The 26,463-nt window shown below is 41.6% G+C and overlaps 2 protein-coding genes across 4 annotated transcripts in view; both read left to right on the top strand.

The window, feature by feature from the left end:
- Positions 1 to 4,398: 4,398 nt before the first annotated feature.
- On the top strand, positions 4,399 to 17,625 carry Rnf6 (ring finger protein 6). 3 transcript variants are annotated; one of them, XM_027413660.2, is made up of 5 exons: positions 4,399 to 4,666; positions 5,330 to 5,412; positions 7,176 to 7,371; positions 9,636 to 9,731; positions 14,887 to 17,625. In XM_027413660.2, exons 3-5 carry the CDS (start codon positions 7,194 to 7,196, stop codon positions 16,611 to 16,613), a joined length of 2,001 nt encoding a protein of 666 aa, XP_027269461.1. In that variant the 5' UTR covers positions 4,399 to 4,666; positions 5,330 to 5,412; positions 7,176 to 7,193; the 3' UTR covers positions 16,614 to 17,625. The 3 variants fall into 3 exon arrangements, with proteins under 3 accessions (XP_027269461.1, XP_027269462.1, XP_027269463.1); XM_027413661.2 differs by lacking the exon at positions 4,399 to 4,666 and adding an exon at positions 4,837 to 4,982; XM_027413662.2 differs by lacking the exon at positions 4,399 to 4,666 and adding an exon at positions 4,839 to 4,896.
- Positions 17,626 to 20,093: 2,468 nt separating this feature from the next.
- LOC100765388 (putative sperm motility kinase W) overlaps positions 20,094 to 26,463 on the top strand; it is a 37,879-nt gene continuing 31,509 nt past the window's right edge. Inside the window, exon 1 of the mRNA XM_027413659.2 lies at positions 20,094 to 23,440. The gene's annotated coding sequence lies outside the window, so the exon portion shown is untranslated. The remainder of the gene's footprint in view (positions 23,441 to 26,463) is intronic.

Raw genomic sequence — 26,463 nt, 5'->3', positions numbered from 1 at the left:
TGGCCTGAGGATTCAGCAGAGGTGAGAGGTCGCTCTTGTGGCTGGTTCCTTTACTTCTCTGACCTTTCAGCATTTACCCCAATATCTGACTCTGGGATTTTATTATTGAGATCTCTTAGAACTTGTGCTACAGACAGTATTAATTGTCTGCCTCCCTAGCTGGGGTATTAAAGACTTGTGCCAGTATGTGAAGTTTCTAAGTTTTATCTTTAAATAAACCATAACAATCTTTTCGTATAGAATTTTGTTCTGCTTGGAGATTAAGAAAGAAAAATCAAGGTCAGGAAAACATAAATGAAAATAGAGATTTGAAGCCGGGTAAGGTTGCATATGCCTTTAATCCCAGCACTCAGGAGGCAGAGCAGGCAGATCTCTGTGAGTTTGAGGCCAGCCTGTTCTACAGAGTGAGTTCCTGGACAGCCAGGGCTGTTACACAGAGAAACCTTGTCTTGAAAACAAAAACAACAGCAAAAAAAGTCCAGAAGAGTTTGATTTCTCAAAATTTCTTTTGATATAACCTCTAACATTTTCTTACCAGTTTCCTATTTTTGTTGTTGTTGTTTCTTTACTTTGTTTTTCAAGACATGGTTTCTTTGTGTAACAGTTCTGGCTAGCCTGGAACTTTATTTGTAGACCACGCTGGCCTTGAACTCACAGAGATCCACAGCCTCTGCCTCCTAAAGGCAAGAACCACCACTGCCTTGCTTTCCAATTGATTTTTCTCCTTTTAACTCTGATGTAGTTTTTATAACTCATCAATTTTTGCTAATACCAATTTCATTACTTCTTTCCTACAGAAGATTTGTTGTATTTGTTTTGTTTTGTTTTTTCAAGACAGAGAGAGGCCTCTGTCTCCTGAATGAGGGAATTAAAGGTGTGTGCCACTACCACCTGGCCAGAAGTTTGTTTTTTAAATCAAAACAGGTTGCCTATTCATGATTTTTAATTCTCTTGTCTAGGATTTCTAGGTGTGTGTGTGTGTGTGTGTGTGTGTGTGTGTGTGTGTGTACATGGCAAAACTTTAGGATCAAATGTTTTCCATGAAGAAAACCATAAATTCAAGTTATCTTTAGATTTTCTCATTTTTCAAATACATATAAGTTAAACTAACACAATTATCAAACATAAAGCCAGCTGGAGGACCAAATGGCAGCTTTTCTACAAACATTTCCTCCTTCCTTGAATTAGACATGGGAGGAGTGGCAGGAGAAGCAAATGAACAAACCAAATGTCCTGAAAGCAAACAAATCAAAAAACAAACCGAACAGTCAGAAACCAAACAAAGGGGATGAGAACAGTCAGAAACCAAACAAAGGGGATGACTTAAAACAAACAAAATGCTCTCTATGCAAGGTCAAACTATAATAAAGTATCTAGACAAATAGAATCCTTACCAACCAGCTCAGAATAAACCAAACCAAGAAAGGCCCAGGCCCCCAAAAGAACTCACCAGCATTCAGGCGTGGAGTCAACATCAGACAGTTTGTACAAGTGGCCCATCCAGGCACCAGTCCAGTGACACCTCCCAATGAAAGTGGATCATCCTTGGGACTCCATATTCAGCCACCAAAACCTCTTAATGCAGAAACAGCTCTTGCCTTAAAAGTGTAAGCGACAGTTTGTCCTGGAGCCAAAAATGAGTGACCTTAGTTTGGAAGGCAGGGTTAGATTATTCCAAATACCATGTTCTATGGTGATTAATAGATTTTTGAAGTTTTTATAGTAACAGAACAAAGAAAACAAATTAAGACATTGTAAAAAATACCTTGGTGGAAAAGCCAGGTGTGGTGGTGCATGCCTTTGATCTCAGCCCTGGAGGCATCAGCAGGCAGATCTCGGAGTTTGAGGCCAGACTGGTCTACAAAACCAGTTCCAGCACAGCCAGGACTATTAATTAGACAGAGAATCCCTGTCTTGAATAGAAAGGAAGGAAGGAAGGAAGGAAGGAAGGAAGGAAGGAAGGAAGGAAGGAAGAAAAAGGGAGGGAGGGAGAAAGGAATGAAATACATTGGTGGAAACAGGCAGGTAGATTACAGAAAAGCAGGGAAGTGTCTGCTACAGCTTACAGATGCTATCTGCTGGCATCATTCATCTTCAAGTTGGTGGAAGCTAGGGGACTTTTTGTACATTCTAATAGGCCAAATCTACTAGTTACAAGGATGTTAGGTCACACAAAGAAATGGGCAATATTGGGGGTCGGGGGAGATAGCCCAGGATAATTCCACTACAACCTGTAACACAATTATGCTAGGTTTTGGTTTTGGTTTTGGTTTTGGTTTTTGTTTTGTGTGTGTGTGTGTGTGTGTGTGTGTGTGTGTGTGTGTGTGTGTGTGAGTGTGTGTGTGTTGTTATTTTGAGACAGGGTTTCTCTGTGTAGCTTTGGAGCCTGTCCTGGAACTAACTCTTGTAGACCAGGCTGGTCTTGAACTCACAGAGATCAGACTGCTTCTGCCTTCCAAGTGCTGGAATTAAAGGCACGCACTACCACTGCCCTGCTACAATTATGCTAGTTTTAATCAGTCTATCAGTCTTGCAGAATGTTTAACATTGATGCAGCCAGAATAAGGGAAAACATAGACTAAATCCCGCATTGAGACATATAAAGAAGTTTTGCAAGTTCACGAAGCAAAAGGATACTGGAAAAAACAAAAGACAAAACCAAAGACAAGCTATGCAGAGAACTGAACCTAACCCTACCCCAGACACGTAGTTCTCAGATGAGGCTGGGGGAGGGGACTCCAAAACTGCTTCCAGAAGGTAAGTCAGAGAAAGTCAGGCAGTCTGATCCTCAGAACACCAATGTAAAAGGGATATATAGACATTTTGGACCAATAGTAAAAGAGAGGGGAAGGAATCACCAAACAGGACAAGTACCCACCCCCATTTAAAGCTGGTGGTCTCTCCAACTTCTCTTTTCTACCAGAGAAGTCTGTAACACTTGTCAGTAAGCCTTCATTTTTTTTTTTCTGTTCTCCTCTATTTTAATGGATGGAGGGAAAAGAACCCACCTGCTAGCCAGTATCACCTGCTACACTAGTAACCTTACTCATGCTAAGGCCTGCTGCATCCTGGTAACCAAGCACCCTACAAAACATAGAGATCTAGTAGTCCCTCAAACATTCCCAAACATGGTAGCATATTCCTGGCCAGGGCCAGGAAGTTCACCATTTAAAGGCCTTTCTGGACTATATGAAACCCAGTCTCAAAACAAAATAAATCCATACAATAATAAAAGAAGGGAAGAATTAACGAGTCACAGTATTATGCGCGTATTAAAATGTGACTAAGTCATTTGGCTGATGGGAGTATCAGGAAGGAGTTCTGCCAGGATCACAAGTAATGGTTAGGTTAAGTTTTTTGTTTTGTTTGTTTGCTTGTTTTGTTTTTGTTTTTCAAGACATGGTTTCTCTGTGGCTTTGGAAGCTGTCCTGGAACCAGCTCTTGTAGACCAGGCTGTGTCTCGAACTTACAGAGATCCATCCGCCTGCCTCTGCCTCCTGAGTGCTGGGATTAAAGGCATGAGCCACCACAGCCAGGCTTTTGTTTTGTTTTTGATTAGGTAAGTTTGGTGTCATATAAAGGGTAAAGGCAATAAAGGAGAATGAGAGAAGGCAGAATGTGAGTGGGTGGGAAGAAAGGGGAAGAAAGAGGAGAGGGAAGGAGGTGACGGGGAAGTGATAGCGGGAGAGGGAATGAAAATGGTTAATACTGGGAGTTTTTTTTTAAGATTTTATTTATTTATTTTTTTATTATGTATACGGTATTCTGTCTGCACGCCAGAAGAGGGCACCAGATCTCATACAGATGGTTGTGAATCACCATGTGGTTGCTGGGAATTGAACTCAGGACCTCTGGAAGAGCAGTCAGTGCTCTTAACTTCTGAGCCATCTCTCCAGCACCCCCCCCCCCTTTTTTTTTTTTTTTTTTTTTGAGATAGGGTTTCTCTGTGGCTTTGAAGGCTGTCCTGGAACTAGCTCTTGTAGACCAGGCTGGTCTCGAACTCACAGAGATCCGTCTACCTCTGCCTCCCGAGGGCTGGGATCAAAGGCGTGCGCCACCAACGCCCGGCTTGCGCCACCAACGCCCGGCTCTGGGAGCTTCAAAGTGCTTTCCCAATACAAGCACTGAGTATTTAGTTCCCTCAACCCATTGAATTAACACAAGGGACATGCTCAGACTGGGTAGTAAATAGTTACACTCAAACAGATGCGCTTTTCGCCCGTCTTTGTCAAAAGGCACTGAAAAATAAAAGGAGGAGCTGGAATTTCCAAAGAGTGGAAACAGGATCCATCTTGGGAACTGAGAGCCGCCATTGGTGCTCAGAGCCTAGACAGGATCCCGAGACAGCCGGACCTGCGCTCTGCGGAAGCGGAACTCATGCGCCGCGGCTCGGCTTCCGGCGGGCGCCGTTTCCAGACGCACCGGCGAGCTCTGTGCAGATGGTGGCGTGCCTCCGTTCTCCTAGATGGTGAGCGAAGGCCCGACACCGGATGGTCCTCTCTCTTAGCTCTCTCTACGGCGGGTCGACCCCGAACAGCAGCAGAGATTCTACGCTTCTCGCCTCGGTGGACGATTAGAGGGTGTAGCGGCCTTCGAAGGCTCGGCCGCAGAACCTTCCGCCTCCTCACGGCCTCGGAGAGGACAACTGCGGGTCACCCTGCTGGAGGTGGGGTCGGGGGGAGGGGGCGCCGGGTACAGGGGGAAGGGTCATCTTGTGGGTCTCCCTACTACTTCCGGGAGACGCCTCGGAAAGCAGGACATGCTAGGGTGGGTGGGTGGGAGCGCTCACCTCCTATCCCATTGGTTAACTGCTTGCTGGTCGAGCTTTTCTAGTTGCCGATTGGCCCAAATGCCAATCTAGGTCGCTGGGGAAGCGTTACCGGAGGCTAGATTGAGGTGAGATTGGTCGGGTTCCCGAGTCCGGTTTGTAAATTGCAGTGGGGACTTACTTCTACCCCCACCCCGGGGCCTCTATTAACAGGGTAAGAAAAAGAACCGGTAGCGGGATGGTGGGGGCAGATAACAAGCAAGTGAAGGTTTAGAAGTAAACTATCCTAACTTCACCTAACCCTAGCTACACCCAGATGGGAACGTGATAGGAAGGCCTTTGGGAAAGGAGGAGGCGCAGTCCTTGGAATAGTGACAGTGTAGGAGGAGAGGTCTCCTGGAAGGTTTTGTTTATCTAATTGTATGAAGTTCTAGTTTCCTAGGTGGACATATAACATACCTTCAGAGAATTTAGCTTTGGCGGTGTAGGCGACTACCAGGTGTTCCCAGGTTTCAAAGAGTCAGTTACTGAACAAGTCAACTTTTCTTTTTATTACTTCAGATGAGCAGTTCTCAAAAAAGACACAAACAACAGAAGAATGGATACAGTTTCACATGTTAAAAGGATGTTAAAAGGAAAATAAGGTATTCACTTTGGTTACTTACGGTATTACTTTTGGTTAGTTATCCAAGAATATTGCCTTGGAGGAGGAGGTTTTGAATAATATCCAAGGAACTTGGTACATTTTTTTTTTTTTGGTCAGGTTTCTACTTTTTAAACATCTATTTAATACAAATCCGGGTGACTGCTGTAGCCACCAAATATACTTTTTGCTAATGACCCTGCAAACCGAAAACTTTTAGTTTTTAATGTTATTAATTAGCATCTTGAGTGAGTCTTGCCTTTTTGTTTTTCAAGACAGGGTTTCTCAGTTTCTCAGTGTAGCTCTGGCTGTCCTAGAACTCACTCTGTAGTGTAGACCAGGCTGGCCTGGAACACACAAAGATCTGTTTGCCTCTTTTTCCTGAGTGCTGGGAATGAAGTCAGATGCTACCATACCTTTTTCTTTTTCTTTCTTTTTTTTTTTTTTTGAGACAGGCTTTCTCTGTGTAACCTGGCTGTTGTCCTGGAACAGACCGGCCTTGAACTCAGATATTGACCTGCCTCTGCCTCCCAAGTGTGGGATTAAAGGCCTGTACCACTACTACCCAGCTAGTTTATTTACTTTTTTGGGGGGTGGGTTGAGACAGGGTTTCTCTGGCTTTTGGAGGCTGTCCTGGAACTAGCTCTTGTAGACCAGGCTGGTCTCAAACTCACAGAGATCCTCCTGCCTCTGTCTGCGTCCCGAGTGCTGGGATTAGTTTATTTTTTAAATGTACCCAGTACTCAATGCATGCCATTTATTTATTTATTTATTTGAGACAGGGTTTCTCTGTATAACAGCCCTGGCTGTCCTGTAATTCACTCTGTAGACCAGGCTGGCCTCAAACTCTCAGAGGTCCACCTGCCTCTGCTCCCCACCCCCCATGTCAAATCTTACAATGAAGAACTCCTACATAAACAACAATGACAACCTCACAGCTTTTAGGAGCTGATAGGACTAAGCTTACTACTTTATCTAGTGCTTAAAAGTTATCACTGAGTCAGACACAGTCTGGCACAAATTTCTCATATCTGAGTATCAAACTGAATATCTTTTAAAATTTTTTCTTTGTCTATCAAAAAGTCAGATATAAAAGCTGTCCTGGAGTTAAATTTTTATTCTTGAATTTTGTGTGTTCTTTACTTTATATGCAAAGTGTTGTTGCATGCACCCCAGGACACTTAGGAATATAGTTCACCACATTTGTAGATGATGTTAGGCTGTACTTCTTCCAGAAAAGATTATGAATGTAATATGACCACCACCATCTCATTGCCCTTTATTGAGATGAAAATAGTTTTGTCTCCTGTGTCTGCTGGAGAGAGTCAGTTGATCTCCCTAATACTGAAAACAGGAAACAGCATGCCGTGCATGGCTCTGAGGGTTGAGAAAGCACAGCAGAGCTCTGTCTGTCTCTGTACCAGGTACTATCCTTCAGCCTGGAATGGTTAGGCCCAAGTGTTTTTGAATGTGGGGGCTACATATAAGTGCTGTCCTTGAGAAACAGAAACCCACCTTGATGAGGAGATCAGGAAAGGTAACCCTGCTTCATAAATCTTATAGACTATAGGTCTCTTAAGGTAGATATGAATCACAGTTGAAAGGATTCTTAGAGGCCTGCATAGTGAATTCCATGCCAGCAAGGGTTACATAGTAAGAGCTCATCTCAATAAACAACAAACAACAGCAAAAACAACAGAAAAGTACAGCTATGATAGCCCAAGACTAATATGTTGAATTTGTGTATGTATATTCTTTGAACAGGAAACTAGGAGTCTCAGCATGAATCCATCTAGATCTAGATCAAGTGGTAGTGGAGAAGAAATCTCATTTCAAGAAAATGAGAGAAGATGGCAGCAAGAGCGTCTCCACAGAGAAGAAGCCTATTATCAGTTTATTAATGAGCTCAGTGATGAAGATTATCGCCTAATGAGAGACCATAACCTTTTAGGCACCCCTGGTAAGAAATGAGCAAAAAGGGAAACATTCATTTCTATTATTGAAAGGAAGAAGGAAAGAGAATACCTTCCTTTAAGCACTATTTTGTAAGTCTAGGAATTATTCAGTATAACAAAGTAACTGCAGTCTGTGTTTGTTTGTTTGTTTGTTTGTTTGTTTATTTATTTATTTGATTTGTCAAGACAGGGTTTTTCTGTGGCTTTGGAGGCTGTCCTGGAACTAGCTCTTGTGGACCGGGCTGGTCTCGAACTCACAGAGATCCTCCTGCCTCTGCCTCCCAAGTGCTGGGGTTAAAGGCATGCATCACCAACGCCTGGCACCACAAAAACATTTAAATGCTTATGTATGTTACCTTTTTAAGTTTGTACTGCATATAAATGCATATGTCCAGTATTCTCATGTATTTATAAAATACAGATGGTGCCAGTCGTTGGTGGTGCCTGCCCTTAATCCCAGCACTTGGGAGGCAGAGGCAGGTGGATCTCTGTGAGTTCCATGCTGGCCTGTTCTACAAAGTGAGTTCCAGGACAGCCAAGGCTACACAGAGAAACCCTGTCTCAAACAAAAACAAAAAAACCCAAAACTGAACAAATGTTTTTGTGTATAATTCTCACCACCCTCTCCCACCATCCTCTGTGTTTATGGGAGTGGGATTTGAACCTAGGGTTTTGTATATGGTAGGCAAGTGTTCTACAATTGAACTGTACTCCTAACTCTCCGTTTCTCTTATATAGTATTTGTATAAATAAAATGTTATTTAAAATTTAATTCTTAGCCGGGCGTTGGTGGTGCATACCTTAATCCCAGCACTCGGGAGGCAGAGGTAGGTGGCTCTCTGTGAGTTTCGGGCCAGCCTGGTCTACAGAGTGAGTGCCAGGATAGGCTCCAAAGCCACAGTGAAACCCTGTCTTGAAAAACCCAAAAAAAAAAAAAAAAGGAACCCACTTAATTCTTAATTTGAGATATAACATTCAGCTAGATATTGACCACCTAGTAGGCCAGTGTCCTTTTTTTTTTTCATATCTACAATAAACTGGCTGAAATTTGTGTTTGTGTGTGTGTGTGTGTGTGTGTGTGTGTGTGTGTGTGTGTGTGTGTTTGCATATTTGTATCTTGGTGGCTCATACAATAAAATATTGGGGTAGAATTCAAGCACAAAGACTTGAAAATTTCCCTCAAACTACTGTTTAACTAATTCCTTTTTTAACTCTGTAGGAAAAAAATGCATATAGTTGCGGGTTATCCTTTGGTGTGTGTGCTGGTTTGTGTAATCAATGCGTGAATGTAGGTGTCTGAGGAGGCCAGAAGAGGCTATCAGGTCCAAGGTCATCAGATCTCCTGGAACTGGTATTAAGAGGTAGTTGTGAGTATACTGAGCTGGGAGCTACTGAGCCATCTCTCCAGCCGTAGCTTATGGGTTCTTTCTTATTGAGTTTTTTTTTAACCAAAATAATTTAAATTATATCTCAATTTTAATGATTTATTAATAAATGAGCTGTAACCAAGTTGGTGTATAGTTTTGTTAAATACTAACTGTCCAATTTATAGATCATATGTTTTGTAGGATGTTACAATTTTTTAATCTTTTTTTTTTTTTTTTTTTTTTTTTTTTTTTTTTTTTTTTTGAGACCGGGTTTCTTTGTAGCTTTGGAGCCTGTCCTGGAACTCCCTCTGTAGACCAGAGATCCGCCTGCCTCTGCCTCCCAAGTGCTTGGCTTAAAGGTGTGCACCACAGCTGGGCAGGTTTTTTATATTTTTGGTAGTGAGCCTAGCCTTTAACGGCTGAGCCATTTCTCCAGCCCAGGGTTTTTTAATCTTTAAATTACATAATTTTTTTGCCTGGCGGTGGTGGCTCACACTTTTAATTCCAGCATGGTCAGGCGGATCTCTGTGAGTTCGAGACCAGCCTGGTCTACAGAGCTAGTTTCAAGACAGCCTCCAAAGCCACAGAGAAACCCTATTTGGAAACCTTCTCCCCCTACCCAAAGAAAATTACGTGTGTGTGTGTGTGTGTGTGTGTGTGTGTGTGTGTGTGTGTGTGTGTGTAAAAGAAGTGAGTGTGTGTAGGCCAGAAGACAATCAGCAGGAATCTTTTTTCTCCTTCCACTATGTGGTTCTCTGAATTCAAGTTGTCAGGAATGGCAGTAAATGCCTTTACCCACTGAGCCATTTCACTGGCCCCAGTTGCTACAGTTTTGTATTTCATGAGTTATCATAAAACTGGGTAGTTAAAATTTTTAAATGAGCTCTCTTTCCTTGTTTCAGGAGAAATAACATCAGAGGAACTACAGCAGCGCTTAGATAGAGCGAAGGAACAACTGGCATCCCAGCCTGGCTCGAGGAGTGGGACAAGTGACGGAGGTACTGTGGTGGTCACTCTATAAAGGCAGGCTTGACTGCTGTAGTAGCAGAAGTGAACAGATTGTGTCTTCTGTAGTAGACCTGTTGGTCAGGGACCAGAGGACAGAAGAATAAGTTGAGGAGTGTTTCTCACACATAGATTGCCTTCAGGAAGTTTATGTATACAAAATAGTATATATATTTACCCCTTCCTCCAACCCCCTGAGGGAAGCCAGGACCTTATATGTACTTGATTAAATATTTTCCCATTGAGCTACAACCCTTAGCCAAATAAAGTTTTTTAATTTTAGCATATAAATACTACACTTTTTTTTTATATTGATTCAACTTAAAATTTATATATACAGCATAATACAGAGAGACTCACAGTTGGGAAACTGTTTTTGTTACTCTGTTCTGTTGGTTTGTTTGTGTTTCACGGAGAAAACCATAAATCATACATAAAAATTAATGCAGTAAGCAAAATACTAATGAAAATCACTTCAAACTAATAGAAATTGTTAAGAATCAAAGCAAGCTCCACTTTGGGGCACTGCTTTCTGTTCTTCGTCCTCTCCCAGAGACATTCATCACTTGCAATTTTGTCACCAGTCAGCTGACTGACTCTTGCTCTCTCTGGATAGACACTGGGTAGTTTCCTAGTTTCATTTAGAGGTAACTAATGTGATTTTAATGTTAGATGTAGAAAGTGACATTTCTTAAATCGCCTCCCTGAAGTCTTTCTGCCCCTAATATTTACTCTGCTTACATTTTACCTGTATCCTCTTACATGCTCTGTTTTAGGCTCTTTCTCTCCTCACCCTCCCAATGGCTCTTTTCCAGTCTCTTGACTCTTGAGTACTCAGGGATAAACACACACAGTTAAAGAGAGGAGCTGGAATCTACATCCATGAAATTGGAGGCTCAGTAGCATGATTTACCTATTACTCTGGATGAATGGATTTCTTTTTTAAGTTTATGATGAAGGTTTTTAAGTTCCATGTTTAGTAAAAAAGGCGTGGAGAGAAATAGTGGGAAAATTGTTTTATCATCTGTTACTTTAGCTCTTAAGGTAACTCTAGTGGTTCAGATATAGGAAATTTTTCATTAATTCAGATACATATTTAACCTATTACGAATAAAAACCTTAAATTTGCTGGGTGTTCGTGGCTCACACCTTTAATCCCAGCACTCGGGAGGCAGAGGCAGGCGGATCTCTGTAAGTTTAAGACCAGCCTGGTCCAGGACAGCCTCCAAAACAATACAGAGAAACCCTGTCTTGAAAAATCTAAAAAAAAAAAAAAAAAAAAAAAAAAACCCAACAACAACAACAAAAAACCTTAATTTTTTTTCTAAACCTATCTCAGGATTCTAAGCATTATATAAATCTTTAAAACACCTATCACTTAATCTGTCTTCATAATTCGGTTCTGAAAGCTAATCCCTTCTCAAGGAAAAGCTGCCAGCCTGGAAAAAGGCAGGAGACGGACCTTCTTGGGCCTTTCTAGAGCCTCGGTTGGACGCAAAGACCCAGTTCAGCTGTGCCTCTGTCTGATACTGTTAGCGTCTCTTTCTCATAAAGAAACTCTTTCAGCCTTGGTCTTTTCATGTAGAGCTTTTGAAGTGGTGTTACTATTTTGTAAACCTTGGTATTTGTTGTACTTAGCAATAAGGATAGTGGAATTCAGATTTCCAGTGTAGATGTAGTGGCTGTGAGCACCAGCAATACACATGATAAAAGATTAACAGTTAAGATTACAAGGTAAGGTTAGCAAAAGCGTTGCTCCTTCAGGTTCCTGGCCCATCAGTCAATTCTGAGGAGAGACAACCTTTGCCATTATGTGTCTTTGGGGGCAGAGTCAATCCCAGTTACTGTTCTGTATTCAAATGAAGCAATTTTAGAGAAAAAAAAATGAGTTGCTATTCTTAATCTTCCTCAGATTTGGGCAGTGCTGTTAGCTTGGCATGCTCCACAGTGCTTACTGTCCTAGCAGCTTGGAAATTGAGAGTAGCCTGAGGCACTGATGCATTAAACCCAGAGCACAGAGATCACTCTGTTCAAGAATACTGTCCTCTCTGTCCCTTTGGCAAGGAAACGAGTAGAACGTAACCATTTTGAGTACTATTTGTGCCTTAGTTCTCTTTTGTGTGTGTGTCTTTTCTTGTTTTGGTATCAGAATAAACTGGCTTCATAAAGAGTTTGGGTGTGTCAGTTCCCTCTGTGTTGTGGAATACTTTGAACAGTATTGGTGTTAGTGCTCCTTTGAAGAGCTGGTAGAATTCTGTAGATTCCATCTGGTCCTGTTGTTTTGTTTGTTTGGTTTTGTTTTTGATTTTTAGTTGAGAGGCTTTTAATTACTACTTCAAGCTCATTGCTAGTTATGTATCACTTCAAATTATTTGTTTCATCTTGTTTCTTCTTGACACATTTATTCATCACTCAATGTCGTGTTCAGTTTCCATGAGATTGTACTTTGTGCATTTTCCTTGCTCTTGATGCCCAGCTTTATCTTGTGGTGATACAGAACATGGGTGTTATTTCAGTTTTCTTGTATTCACGAAGGCATTGTGTCCTACTGTGCTCTCTATTTTGTACAAAGTACCATGAGTCCCTGAGAGGAATGTGTAATCTTCAGAGTTCGGTGGAATGTTCTATAAATGTCTCTTAGGTCCATTTGATTTATGTTATTTAATGCCAGTGTCTCTGTTAGATTAATCTGTAGCTTTATATTTAATAGTGTTTTTTAAAATATTTGTTTGTTTCTTTTTTTTCTTTTTTGAGACAGGGTTTCTCTATATTGCTTTGGAGGTTGTCCTGGAACTAGCTCTTGTAGACCAGGCTGGCCTTGAACTCACAGAGATCTGCCTGTCTCTGCCTCCCTAGTGCTGTGATTCAAGGCATGAGCCACCCACGCCCGGCAATAGTCTTCGTTTTATGAAATTGGGTACAGCTGTGTTTGGTTTATGTGTTTAGAATTGTAGTATCTGCTAGGTAGGTTAAAGAGTGTGATGTGACCTTTATCTCTTGTGCTTAGTTTTGGTTTAAAATCTATTTTGTCAGATGTTAAAATAGCTACACCTGTTTGTTTCCTAGTTCCATTTTCTTGGGGTACTTTTTCTCATTGTTTTACCCTAAGGGATGTCTTTCTCAAGGCTAGGCAAATTATTCTTTGAGGAATCAAAAAGATGAAACCAGGTCTTTAATTTAGTCTGATGGTCTTTAATTGGTGAACTGAGACCACTTTAGCTTTATTATTGAAGGGTGTATTTTAATTTTTGTTCTTTTGATGAATTTTTGGTGTTCAACATATTTTGATTAATTATCCTGGTATCATTTATTTATTTCGTCTGATCTGTGGAATGTGTGTATCCTTCTCTTCAGTCGAAAGTATTCCTTCCAGTATCCTCTGTAGAGTTGGTTTAGTGGTCACAAGTTGGCTTAATCTTTTTTTATCATGGAACATTGTTTTTTGTTTTTGTTTTTTTGAGACAGGGTTTCTCTGTGGCTTTGGAGGCTGTCCTGGAACTAGCTCTTGTTGACCAGGCTGGTCTTGAACACAAACAGATCTGCCTGCCTCTGCCTCCCAAGTGCTGAAGATTAGAGGAGTTTTCCTAGGTATAATATTATGGCATTTATAATTTTTCAGAATTTTGGCAATGTTTTTCCAAGATTTAACTGGCTTTAATGGTTTCTATCCAATAACCAGCTGTTACTGTGGTGGGCCTGCCTTTATGTGACTTGGGCCTTCTCTCTTGCAGCTTTAATACCCCCTCCTTGGTGTTTTAACTTGAATGTGTTATGCCACTTCTCTTCTGCTTTTGTTGTTTAAAACCATCTCTCAAAATTTGGGAAATTTTCTTCTGAGATTTCACTGAAAATGTTTTCTCAAACTTGTGATCCTCCTGCCTCTGCTTCCTTCAGCAAATCCTACCAGTGTGTGCCACCACAGCTGGCTGAAAATGTTTTCTATGCCTTTGACCTGGAATTCTTTCTTTTATGCCCATATTAAATTTGATTTTTTTTTAATGGTGTCTAAAGATCCTGTATGTTCTGTTCATGCTTTTTTTTTTTTTTTTTTTTTTTTTTTTTTTGAGTTTATGATCCAATCCCTCTAGCCTGTCTTCAAGTTTTGATGTTCCTGTGTTGTCATCTAAATTGACTAATATTTCATTTCTAGCGTTCAGATTAGATTTTAATATTCTGTATTTTTCACATTCTATTTTCATGTTATCTTTGTTTCATTTAGCTATATGTTTATTCGTGCTCTCATCATATTCATTCAGATGTTTATACTTGACCTCTTTGAATTCTTTGAACTCTTTGATTGTGTTTAATTCTCCTTTTGACTTCTATGGCTGAAATTTTGTTGTAAGTGGTCCTCCTCAGGAACATTTCATTGATGGGATTGCTAGTTTTTTATTTTGTTTTTGTTTGCAGACAGTGTCTTGTTTTTTTTGTTTTTTTGTTTTTGTTTTTTTTTTTTTTTCTATAGTTTGTTTTTGCAGTGAGCCCTGGGCGTCTGGAGTTAGATTGTTAGATGTGTCTTTTACTGTGTGTCTTTAATATCCAGGGCCAGAATCTCAAGTTGGCCTGAGTACCTAGGGTAGTTCTTAGGGGTTGAAAGAGGTCCTTCACTAAATCCACTGTAGGCCAGCTGCATGGATGGAGGTAGCTGGTGGGGCTCTGAAAGCAGGAGAAGGGTGGAGTATGGTTGAGGGGAGAGTCAGCATTACCCCTGCAGAGTTGGACAGCTCTCTCCCCCAAGGGGGAGATTGCTTTATGGGGTTCACGTCTGGGCTGGACCTTGTGGAAGGTGTCAGTTTGTGAAGGTACTTGAGTCTAGAAAGTAGACTTTTTCTTTAAACGAAATTGTATGTATGTGTATCAGAAGACAGTTTGTTTGGCAGTTCTACCATGTGGGTCCTGGGGCTTCAACTCATGTCAGTTAGGCTTGGTAGCATGTGCCTTTACCCACTGAGTGATATCATAGGCCCACATTTTCATTTCTCTAATGTGCTTTTAATACACTTTTAGAAAGTTTGATTTTTTTTCACTCATTGAAATAATGCAGATATTGTTAAATTCAGTACAACTGTCTTTCTTACAATGTTTTAATAAAGATAAGGTCTTACCATTATAGAAATTGACCTTAAGTTGATTTGATTTACTTTCCAGATTCAGAAAACCTTAGAGAAAATTCAGATGAAGATTCTCTGCTCCGATGGCTAAACACTTTTCGGCGCACTGGAAATGTGACTCGAAGTGGACAGAATGGGAACCAAAGTTGGAGAGCTGTGAGTCGAACAAACCCAAACAGTGGAGAGTTTGGGTTCAGCCTGGAAATCCACATAAACCCTGACAACAGAGGCTCTGAACCTCATGGAGAGGATTATACAGATACTCCTCTGTCAGGTGTTAGAGATCGTAGGCAGCAAAGATCATCTAGTCCTGTGGCTATGCGAACGAGAAGCCAAACCTCCCTGAGTTCCAATGGTCGTGACTCCAGTGGTCCAGGGGGTAGGCGTGGTGCAAGGGGGCAGGGCTCGGCTCGAGGAGCATTCTCAGCAAGGGGAAGGTTAAGGAATGGAATTGGAGGAGCCCTTGGTGTTCCTAGAGTTAGTGGCCATCGCACTAATGTTATCGGCACTCACACAAACCAGTCAGATGGTAGTAATCTCAGGCAAAGGGAACGGCAGCGGTTTGGAGCAGCACATATTTGGGAAAATGGGGCTAGAAGTAATGTGACAGTGAGGAACACAAACCAAAGATTAGAGCCATTAAGATTACGTCCCGCTTTCAGTAGTCGAAGCCGGTCCCCAATTCAGAGACAGGATGCTACTGTTTATCATAATTCCCAAAGGCAAACTGGTAGGGTCAGGTCTGTTCGGCATAGAGGTGTCACTCAAGTCTTTTTAGAACAAGACAGAGCACGCAGAGGTACTGTTTATATGCCACTGTCCAACTCAAGACTTGTGTCAAGAATAACAGTAGAGGAAGGAGAATCCAGCAGGTCCTCAGCTGCCACACAGCGCCATCCAGCAATCACACTAGACCTGCAAGTCAGGAGGATTCGTCCTGGAGAAACTAGAGATAGGGATAGCATTGCAAATAGAACCCGATCTAGGGCAGGATTGGCAGAAAGTACAGTGGAAAGCAACAGTGGGGGCTTTCACAGAACTATTTCTCATTTAGAGAGGTCAGGTGTTCGAACCTATGTGAGTACCATAACAGTTCCTCTTCGGAGGATTTCTGAGAACGAGGTGGTTGAGCCATCGTCTGTGGCTCTTCGGTCAATTTTAAGGCAGATTATGACTGGGTTTGGAGAGCTGAGTTCTCTAATGGAGGTGGAGCCTGAGTCAGAGAATCAAAGAAGTGGTCAGCGTTTACCAGAGCTGTACCTAGAACTGAATAACATGGATGTGGCTAACAACAGCACTCAGCAGGGTGGAGGTTCCTCACAAGCCAGGCAGGCCCAAGATGTCAGTGCTGAAATGCTAGATGTAAGTGAGCCCGCCTCGCCACAGGTCAGAAATGGTGGCAATAGGAATAGAAGGCAGTTACGAAGGGCAGACAGTGTAGTTGAGGCTGGGACATTACCCATACTGCGCCTTGCTCATTTCTTCTTACTGAATGAAGGCGATGATGATCCAATTCGTGGCTTAACCAAAGAGCAGATTGACAATCTTTCTACTAGGAGCTATGAACAAAACGGGGTTGACAGTGAGTTAGGTAAAGTGTGCAGTGTGTGTATCAGCGACTATGTGGCTGGGAACAAGCTCCGGCAGCTGCCTTGTCTACATGAATTTCACATTCACTGTATCGATCGCTGGTTGTCGGAGAACTGCACCTGTCCTGTCTGCCGGCAGCCTGTTTTAGAGTTTGGGGCTGCAAACAATGGGTGATATGACGGGATCTGGTCAGTACTGTATGTTATTGGAGCCACATAGTCAACACTTCTTGAGTTACTTGTGATGAGGTAACCAAGATGAAAAACCTGTCAAATTATAGTTTGCACTATTTTTTGTGTGCTTTTTTTAAAAAACTTGTTACAAAGAGGTTGTTTATATAAAATTTAAAATGCAGATGTTAAATTATCCAAAAGTAAAGAATAGTTAATATTGCTAGAACCAAATAACCTTCAAAATGTTTTTATTTTGGTAATTTTGTCATGCTAAGCACTTTTGTATCTGCACAACTCAGTATGTTAGGAATCTTGATTCTTTCTCTTAATACTGCAGTAGGTTTTGCTGGGGTTTTCCAGTTTCAGCTCAGTGCTATGTTTGGACACTACTGTCTGAGTCTTTGTAGACTGTTTGGCTGAATGTCTGCTAGATATACTTAAGTTACTTGAAATAATTTAACACGTAGCACACTGTATGTGTGTATGCAGATATGTAACTGTGGTGAACATATCCACATGAAAAACTACAAGTTTGAAACTTACTTAAGCTTTGGGGCTTAGATTGCATATGACACAGGGTTAACATTGACAAGATCATCTTTAAGAGGAAGTGAATTAAGATCCAGGTTAAAATAGAGATTGTTTACTGAAGCGTGTCTGACAATCTGACTTACTAGAGAACGAGCGATATATAATAACGAACCTAGTATTTCTTTGTTCGTAAATGGAATGTGGAAAATTTTATGACATAGTTTAAGTTCATCCTTTTTGTGACTTTTTTAGAAGTACAAACACTTCTCGGGGTTAGGTTGGGTTTACAGCATGCTTGACTTCTCAAATTTAGTTTTAAAATTTAAAATATTTTAAAATCTATTAAGTAGTGAAATGCATAGAAAATATGTTAATTTGGATGCCAAAAAGCTCCAAATGAAACAAAAGCCTTTAAAGAACCGTAGAGTTTATATAAATACAAAGTATGCATTAAAAGTCTATTTCTACCAGTAAATGTGAAAGACTGTGTGTGAGCTCATTTCTCTCTGTTGTTCCATTGTGGCTATTTACTCCCAAGTACTTAATTCCACATGGGGTGGCAAGTGAAGTGACAGGTGCTGAGGGTTCACAAGGTGACAGACAAACCAAGTCTCTGTCTTCATGGAAAGATATTTGCTCTTAGAAGGAACAAATCAATTTTTACTTTGGTGTTTGCTTATGAATATATGACAGAGGTCTCTTTCATGTGTGGAGTACCACTTGGGCAAACTACAAGAAAATACTTCATGTCAAATCCTGAGAGGTTTAGAAATGCCTCCATATTTAACATTTCTTTTCAGTTAGTGATTATGTTCAATTTGTAAGGTTAGTTGTATGCCCAGAAATAACACAGGGTATGTCCACCAAAGGGAAAGATTTTTGTTAAAGTTAGGACTTTGGGGTAAATGACTTTTGTAGGTTTATGGGGCATGAGTCAAAGAAGGTTGATTAGGGCCTGGTTTGAAAGCCTTTATGCATCAGACTAATTAAGAGATTTTCATTTCATTTTGTAGCTGTTATATGACAACAATTATCCCTCAATGATTTTAGGGACAAGTGCCAGGGTATTTTTTCATGTCTAAAGAAGATTTCTCTGGAACCACATTTGGGACACAGTAGAATGGGGAGACATGGAAACAAACCATAAAGGAAGTGTTACAATAAAACAGTACCCTTGGGGCTATGGAGATAGCTCAGTCAATAAGACGCTTGCTGGGAGACCATGAAGACCTGAGTTCCATCACTAGCAGCCATGTAAAAGCTGGGCATAGTGGTGTATGCCTGTACTCATAGGGTTGGGAGACAGCGACAGACAGATTCCCCAGACAGGGCTTACTGGTCATCCAATCTGGCCAAATTGATTCAGTAAGAGATCCTGTCTTAAAAGTAAAGCAAAGAACAGTTAAGGAAGACACTTGAGATGACATCTGGCTTCCACATACATGAGCACAAACACATGAAAACACAAAAATTAGACCGGACTTTGGTGGCGCATGCCTTCAATCCCAGCACTCACAAAGGGGTGTCTTTACACAATCAACAAGTAGGATGCAGAAAACCAAAGGTTCTACAAAAAAGTACTGATCATGAACTCTCTCTGTAGACCAGGCTGGCCTTTAACTCAGAGATTCACCTGCCCCTGCCCCTGCCCCTGCCCCTGCCCTGCCCCCCCTGTTCCTGCCCTGCCCCTGCCTCTGCCTCAGAAGGAGTGTGAGATTAAAGGCATGAGCCACCACCGCTCCAGCAACTCATTTGAAGAAAAGAATTTAACTGGAGACTTGCTTAAGTTTCAGAGGTTTAGTGCACTCTTATCTCACTGGGGGGCATGGCAGAATGCAGACAGACATGGTGCTGGACAAGAAGCTGACCCACAGGCAGCAGAGAGAGATGACCTGGTGTGAGCTTTTGAAACCTCAAAGTCCACTTCTTAGTGACACACCTCCACATCAAGGCCACATCTAATCCTTCCCACAAACTGGAAACCAAGCATTCAAATATACCCAACAAAATACCAAGTTTTTTTTCTTTCTTTTACCCCTACCTTTTATTTATTCTCATAATTTTCCCAACTAATCAGGTTAGAGGCAAAACAAAACTTCCATCACTCCACATAAGAAACAGATGCTGGATTTAATCTTTTGCCCCTAGAAAGGACATACTGAATGTATGTATGTATGAGCTCTCTGAGACTTTGGGCAAGATATCTAAACTGGCATCCCTGTATCTGTGGTGTGTCAGCATTCTTTCCTTTACTCAGGTGGTGGCTGGTTCTAGTCTCCTCCAGGAATATGTGATTCTCTCTTACCTTTTCACACTAGACACCAAATGTCTTCTTAATGAAGAAACTGAATCCCTTCTTTCTAGTCCCACCATCATCAGACCTGATGAGCATAGTGATAGAGTGATGGCATTTTGGTTTGGGATTTTTAGTTTGTTTTGTTTTGCTGTTGTTGTTATTTTGTTTTTGTCTTTGTTTTTTTTTTTTGGGGGGGGTTGTTTTGTTTTCATGTTTTTTGAGACAAGGTTTCTTTGTGTAGCCCTGGCTGTTCTGGAACTATCTATGTACACCAGGCTATCCTTGAACTCAAGAGATTCATCTGCCTGTCTTCTAAGTGCTGGGACTAAAAAGCATGTGCCACTACTGCCTGGCTAGTTTTTTTGCGTTTCTTTCTTTCTTTCTTTCTTTCTTTCTTTCTTTCTTTCTTTCTTTCTCTCTCTCTTTTTTTTTTTTTCAAGACAGGGTTTCTCTGTGTAGCTTTGGAGCCTATCCTGGCACTCGCTCTGGAGACCAGGCTGGCCTCAAACTCACAGAGATCCGCCTGCCTCTGCCTCCTGAGTGCTGGGATTAAAGGCGCCACCAATGCCTAGCTTCATCTTAGTTATTTTTTAACTGTTTATTTTTATTTTAGTGCATTGGCGTTTTACCTGCATGTATGTCTGTGTGAGGGTATCAGATACCCTGCAACTGGAGTTACAGACAGGTGCACCACCATGGGGTTGCTGGGAATTCAACCTGCGTCCTCTGGAAGAGCAGTCAGTGTTCTTAACTGCTGAGCCATCTCTTTAGACCCCATTTTAGTTATAGTTAAAAGGCTTGAAAATTCAATAACCTGTAAATAAAACTTAAAACAATGTGCCAAATCAAAGTGAACATCACTGAATTCTGAGAAGTCGAATGGAGACCAAAATAGATCCAAACAAGGAGTGACTATAGTCAGAAATGCTATTTCTCATTTTCATGGACTCTGTTTTAGTGTCCCTGTTGATGTATAGAAAGACACCATATATTTTTGGAAAGATTATTTCTATTTAATATTATAAACAACTTTTGATACATATTTATTGCCAGAATCACTACAATACTTCCCATTTCATTGAAAATGATTGATAAAATTATAGGGAAATGCTTATTACAATCAGAATGCAGATAGCAAACTGGAGTTCGATGGGGATGGTCCCCTTAGAATCAGAGAAAAATCTTTGTATCTATCATTGACTTAACCACGGATATGTGATACCACAAACACTGAGCATGCTCGGTAAATTACTGACCACCTAATAATCAAGGCAATTAAGCTGATTTAATTCAGAGGCAAATTAGATTCTTGGATGTTTCCTGGCACAGCCTCCTAGAAGAACACAGAAATCTTGAGGGAAATCCATACTCTGTGATTTTTATCTTGCCACAACTTTCAGGATGCTGGGCTTTTCTGGTTGAAAAATTGTTTTCTTGCTTAATTTCAGGAGTATTCATGTAGTTGAAGAAGCACATTGAGAAGCAACAAATGAAACAGCAATCACAGAGCTAAAGCAGAACAAATACATTCAGGACAGTGGTACTTTATATACGAAAAACACTTTTGATACCAGGTGTTGGTGGCTCCTGCCTTTAATCCCAGAACTTGGGAGGCAGAGGCAGGTGGATCTGTGTGATTTCGAGGCCAACCTGGTCTACAGAGTGAGTTCCAGGATAGGCTCCAAAGCTACACAGAGAAACCCTGTTTCGAAAAACCAACAACAGAAAAACAAAACAAAAAAACCACTTTTGGCTTCATGTGTCTTAATATACATACATCTTCATTAGGATTGGGCGGTAAAGACACTGAAGTCTCTCTGTTGATTCAAGAAAGTCACTTTGGAGTAACTATTGTATGTAGAATTGAGGGGGAAGGATAAGGATATATTTATTGACTTGTGTTCTTCTTTGATTCAAATTGAAGTGAAAAGGCTGAGTTTTAAAACTTTAGATCACACTTGAAGTATGTGGAAGGCTGTTTTTTGATGGGCAGTATAAAGTTAAAGTTACACTGTTGACCCCTACAAGGTAACCCTGGACAGATGGCTATCACTGCACCTCTATGGCCCCGATTCAGTGTCTCAGGCCAGTTGTGCACATTCAGTGTAATGGTGGGAAAGACCTGCAGGGAGCATTGAGCCTTGTTTCCTAACATCTACTCTTAGCCCCCAAGCAGTATGAATGCTGAACTCTGAGTCATTCAGTGTTTTCACCAATGCAATCATACTTCTCAGTCTCTTCAGTCTTATGGGAGAAGGGACAATGCCCACAAAGTAAGCTGGTGTCTGTAGAGGGTAAGGAAAACAGGGTATCAAGGAAACTGAAGAATGTCAGCTTATGGGTGACTGCAGCTTGAGACCTGCCTGCGTTCAAGGTTAAAGTCTTTGTCCATCTTTCTCAACCTCTGTATGCATAAACAGGATGGCTACACAGCTGCCTGAGGTGACAAATGAGGTGATAACCACCTCTCTCTAATGACCTACAAAGAAAAGACAACCGATGGGAGGACTGCTTGCTACATACATGAGTTTAGAAATAGCCTTATCATTCATTGCATTATTTGAAACTAAAGTCAGTTATTCCTTAAGTTTGTGGAGGAGGCCAGTGCTTCAACTTCTCTAAATGTATTGTTTGCTTTTAAATAACATGCATGTATTTTTTCCAGACATACAGAAAGATAGGCACATATACCCATGTATGCTTATACAAACAATATTTTAAATATAAAAATTAAAAATTGATTAAATGTATACTTAAGATGTCCAGAACAGATGTAAAATACTCCTTAAAGTATATTTAAGACATTCATTGCCTTTCCACCAAAGCCGTCTTGGTAGAGTAACTAAGAAACCAAAATCAGGTGAAATTCAAAAACATTTCTTCAATGCAGAGAGCAAAATTGGGTGGGTGGACTTAGTGATGAAAAGAGCCAGCAGAGAGCACTGGAGCAGAGGAGTAGATGGGCCGTGGCCAGTTAGCTCAACTCGACTGGTTTAGCTGTCTAGTTCAACTTGAAGTATGAGGACAGGAGGAACCCGTGAGACGGTAGCAGACAGATTTAAGAGAACATGAAAGAAGTCTCATGTAGCACAGTTAAGAAAATGTGAGAGCAAGGGGTCAGGATGGCCCGGAGGGGTTGACGTTCTTTATATAATAGAATAGTGCTCGGATCAGTGAGCACTGCAGCCAGTACAGATCTCCGAAGCCACAGTCCGGTAAACTATCTTCGTGTATCTCCGTGAATCTCAGGTGACTAGGCACAGGGAGTTTTTAAAGTCACAAAGTGAAAAGCACAGCCAGTGCTGGGAAGCCCCTGACTCCTGGGAACTTAGTTCCTGGCGAAGCCCACCACTCACAGACCACGGCAAGGTGATCATTCCGTGCTATGAGTGTGCAACAGATTCCCATCTCCAGTTAGTCACACAGTTTAACCTGGACTTGATCTCAGAGCCACTGTACTAGTCATGTTGCAGGGATCTGCATGGACTCTAAATGATTTCTCTGTGCTTTTTCCAGACAGACTTACTGCTCCAGAATGGAAGGACTTTAAAGCTCCTGGGTCACATGTTACTCAAATCCTTTATTCCATAAAGGCATCATAAAATGATGATAATTTTCTCTTTCTGTAGGTAAAACTCTAAATTAACAAACAAAAACCCAGTTAAATAGAGTTTGTTGAGGTTTTGGCCTCACCCGTGTTTCTTCACAAGGCTGGAGGGTGAAGTTCTGCAGGACGCTGATGACAGCCAGTTTCATGCTGATGAGGGCAAACCTCATGCCAGTGCAGTTCCTGTGTCCACTCCCAAAGGGCAGGTATACATAAGGATCAACGCTGCCCTTGTTCTCCTTCTGAACCTGGAGTCACAGCAGGGATGAAACCGAGGCTATGGGACATAAAGACCCCAAGAGCTCCCTGTTTGGAGTTCTCACACCTCTCAACCAGGAGGGCGCAGCATACATTTGTGGACTTGCAACTGAACCCCTGCTGCAGATGTCTCACTGTAAGTACTGCAAGTCTCAGGTGGAGGGATGGCTCAGCAGTTAAGACCATTCTTGTCCAGCTGGCCTGGATGTGATTCCCAGCACAGGTCTCTGCCACCCTCTAGTGGCCTTTTCAGGCACCAGGTATACATGTGCTGCAGAGACATACATGCAGGAAAACACCCATACACATAAAAATAAATACAGATTTAGAAAAGAGGTGTGAGCTAAAGGTCTTTCTATGTCCCTTAAAATAGAGGGGCCTCTGGTGCTGAGCCGAGCTGAGCTGAGTGCTTTTAGACAGGAAAGGTATCTTTAAAATAGCAAAATTCTCTCTGGGATGGGTGTGTCATCTACTCTGAAAGGTCATAATTAGAGTGAAAAGTATGCTGCTGCCTCAACCTTCAAGAAGGCAATTTGCAATCAGTCAGACTATGGGAAAAGTTCCTAAAGCTAATGGCAAGTTTAGGGACCAGCACAGAATACATGAAAAGAAAAAAACAAGAATCCTACAACTGTAAATTCTCTATCACTTATATCAACTGCTGCCTAGTCACCAAATAAGACAAATGTGTATATTGCAAGATGTGGTGCATAGGTTAGTGTAGCAGGCTCCCAAATCATGACACAGAGACTCATTATTAGTTAGGAATGTTTGGCCATATTATACTTGTCCCACTAAATCTTATAATTTAATTTAAACTGTTTCTCTTCATCTACATTTTGCATGGGGCTTTTTACCTTTCTTTCATCCTGTGTGTTCTATACTCCTGCTTCTTCCCAATCTTGCTGCCTGGCCCCAGGCATCTCCCTCTCTCTTTGCATCTTTCTCTCTTCTCTACTCTGCCCCCCACCCGCCTCAGCCTTGACCCATGGTTCCTCCTCCTCCTTGTTCTCTCTGCCTGCCAGCACCAACCATCCGTCTACTGCTTAGCTATTGACCATTCAGCTTTTTATTAGACAAATCGTGTACCTTAGGCAGGCAAAGCAACACATCTTTACATTGTTAAACAAATGCAGCACAAACAAATGCAACACACCTATACATAGTTAAAGTAATATTCCACAACAGGCTAGTGTTTAAGTGATTAGTGATTCAAAATACAACTAAAATATACTAGGTTTTGAAAAACCTTTACAAACCTACCAATAACTACTTGAGGACATACTTCACTATTAATGGTGTTAATGTTAACATTTTGATTCTCCGAATGGCATGAATACCTTTTTTCTGGTCTCTTTTTGCAGCACAAATAATTATCACTTTGTAATTTTATAAGGTTTAATTCCAAAAACACATATGGATGCAAAGGGATGCAAACTAAAATATATACCATTTCTAGTAGGCTGCCTAGTTCCTAGTGAGGACCATTTCCCAAGATCTTTGCACCTTTCAGGGCAGAGCTCCTCAGGCTCTGGCCTGTACTCAGAGTCCTGATGAAGAGGATCGTTTGGTACCATAACTACAGTCCCTTTAGGAAAGAACATTCCATTGATTTCCATATCTTTCTTACCTCTCTAGGCTGTTAGCAGCTGGGTACAATCTGGAGCCTCCCTGAGAGAACCTGTCCAGCATACTGACTGTAATGCAATCTAGGGTCAGCAGAGGGCACTGACACTCCAAGAAATCATGAAAAGGATGCTAACTGCACTCAGGGCTTCAGACAGGAAGTAGTCTGATACACTATCAAAACCACAGGAAAGAAAAGACTCCCCTAGTTGACTCACACACCCACATACATTAATGGCATGCCATTGAACTGGACAGTAGAGCCATTTAAAGTAGAGTAGTGTTAGCCTACCGAGACCAGTGAAGGCCAGCCTAGTACCACAGGTGTTTGGGACAGCATCCTGAGGACATCAACAGAGATAACTGTCCAGACACCTAGGGAACTGGTGCCTATTCTCAAGTGCCACACAGGTTTTCTGGTGTCTCTTACTTGGTATTATTGTTATAACAGATACACCAGAGCCAGCACTGTATTAAAGATTGTGTATTTTTACAGGTCACATTCATCGCCTATGTCCCTCCCTTTGTTTCTCTTAGACTTTTGCTGGGTGGAAGTCAACATTCTCATTGCCAGTGATGAGACTTGTTCTTGCTAATCCTTTACCTCTGCCCTCCCTCTCTGGGAACCATTTTTTTTTTTTAAGATTTTATTTATTTATTATGTATACAACATTCTGCTCCCATGTATATCTGCACACCAGTAGAGGGCACCAGATCTCATAACAGATGGTTGTGAGCCACCATGTGGTTTCTGGGAATTGAACTCAGGACCTTTGGAAGAGCAGTCAGTGCTCTTAACCTCTGAGCCATCTCTCCAGCCCCTCTGGGAACCATTTTATCATCTTACTGGACAGAGCTCTGTCAATCTCATCCTGGAGTTTCTTCTGCACATCAGGGTCGGTGGCCAAGGTATACACGATGAAGGCAATGGAGGTGCTTGTGGCTTCATACCAGCAAGAATGAAAATAACCTACTGGGCTGTGATCTCCATGTCAGACAGAGCTAAAAGGAAAAGAACAGTGTAGATAAGGAAGATGAAAGCAGAACATCAGAGTTGAGAAGAAATTAAAATGGTGCCTCCAGCTGTCTCGGGAAGAACAGAGAAAGGCAGTCCAGAGTCACTGGGACTGAGTTCCACTCTGATGCCCACATGTGGCCCACTGCCCTGTTAGAGCAGACTCACCAGCACAAATGTGTAGTTCTAGCCACCACACATTGTCCTCATACAGACTTATAAGCATAAAAGCAATACTGTGGTTAATATTGACAGGATTAGGATTGCCTAGGAGACAAGACTGGGCATCCCCTTGAGGGATTATCTTCACGGATGTGGGAAGACCCATCTTAACTGTGGGTGGGACATTTCATGGCCTGGATCCTAAATTAGTAAAAAGACAACTGTGAGGTAAGCACCAGTGTTCAGCTGACTACTAACGCCATGCGACCATCAGCCTCTCTCTACTGTCCCCAGGACTTTAATGCCAAGACAGACAGCTAACTGTGGGTCAGAATAACCCTCTCCTGAAGGGGTTT

Source organism: Cricetulus griseus, chromosome 4 (genome assembly GCF_003668045.3).
Source record: "Cricetulus griseus strain 17A/GY chromosome 4, alternate assembly CriGri-PICRH-1.0, whole genome shotgun sequence".
In the NCBI taxonomy this organism is placed as follows: domain Eukaryota; kingdom Metazoa; phylum Chordata; class Mammalia; order Rodentia; family Cricetidae; genus Cricetulus; species Cricetulus griseus.
This window is presented reverse-complemented; position numbering and strand designations above follow the sequence as displayed.

Excerpts from the sequence above, each read along its gene's own strand:
- Rnf6 (XM_027413660.2), top strand. The coding sequence starts at position 7,194 with ATGAATCCATCTAGATCTAGATCAAGTGGTAGTGGAGAAGAAATCTCA. Across the intron at positions 7,372-9,635 it reads TAACCTTTTAGGCACCCCTG|GAGAAATAACATCAGAGGAA; the intron begins GTAAGAAATGAG and ends TCCTTGTTTCAG. Across the intron at positions 9,732-14,886 it reads GAGTGGGACAAGTGACGGAG|ATTCAGAAAACCTTAGAGAA; the intron begins GTACTGTGGTGG and ends TTTACTTTCCAG.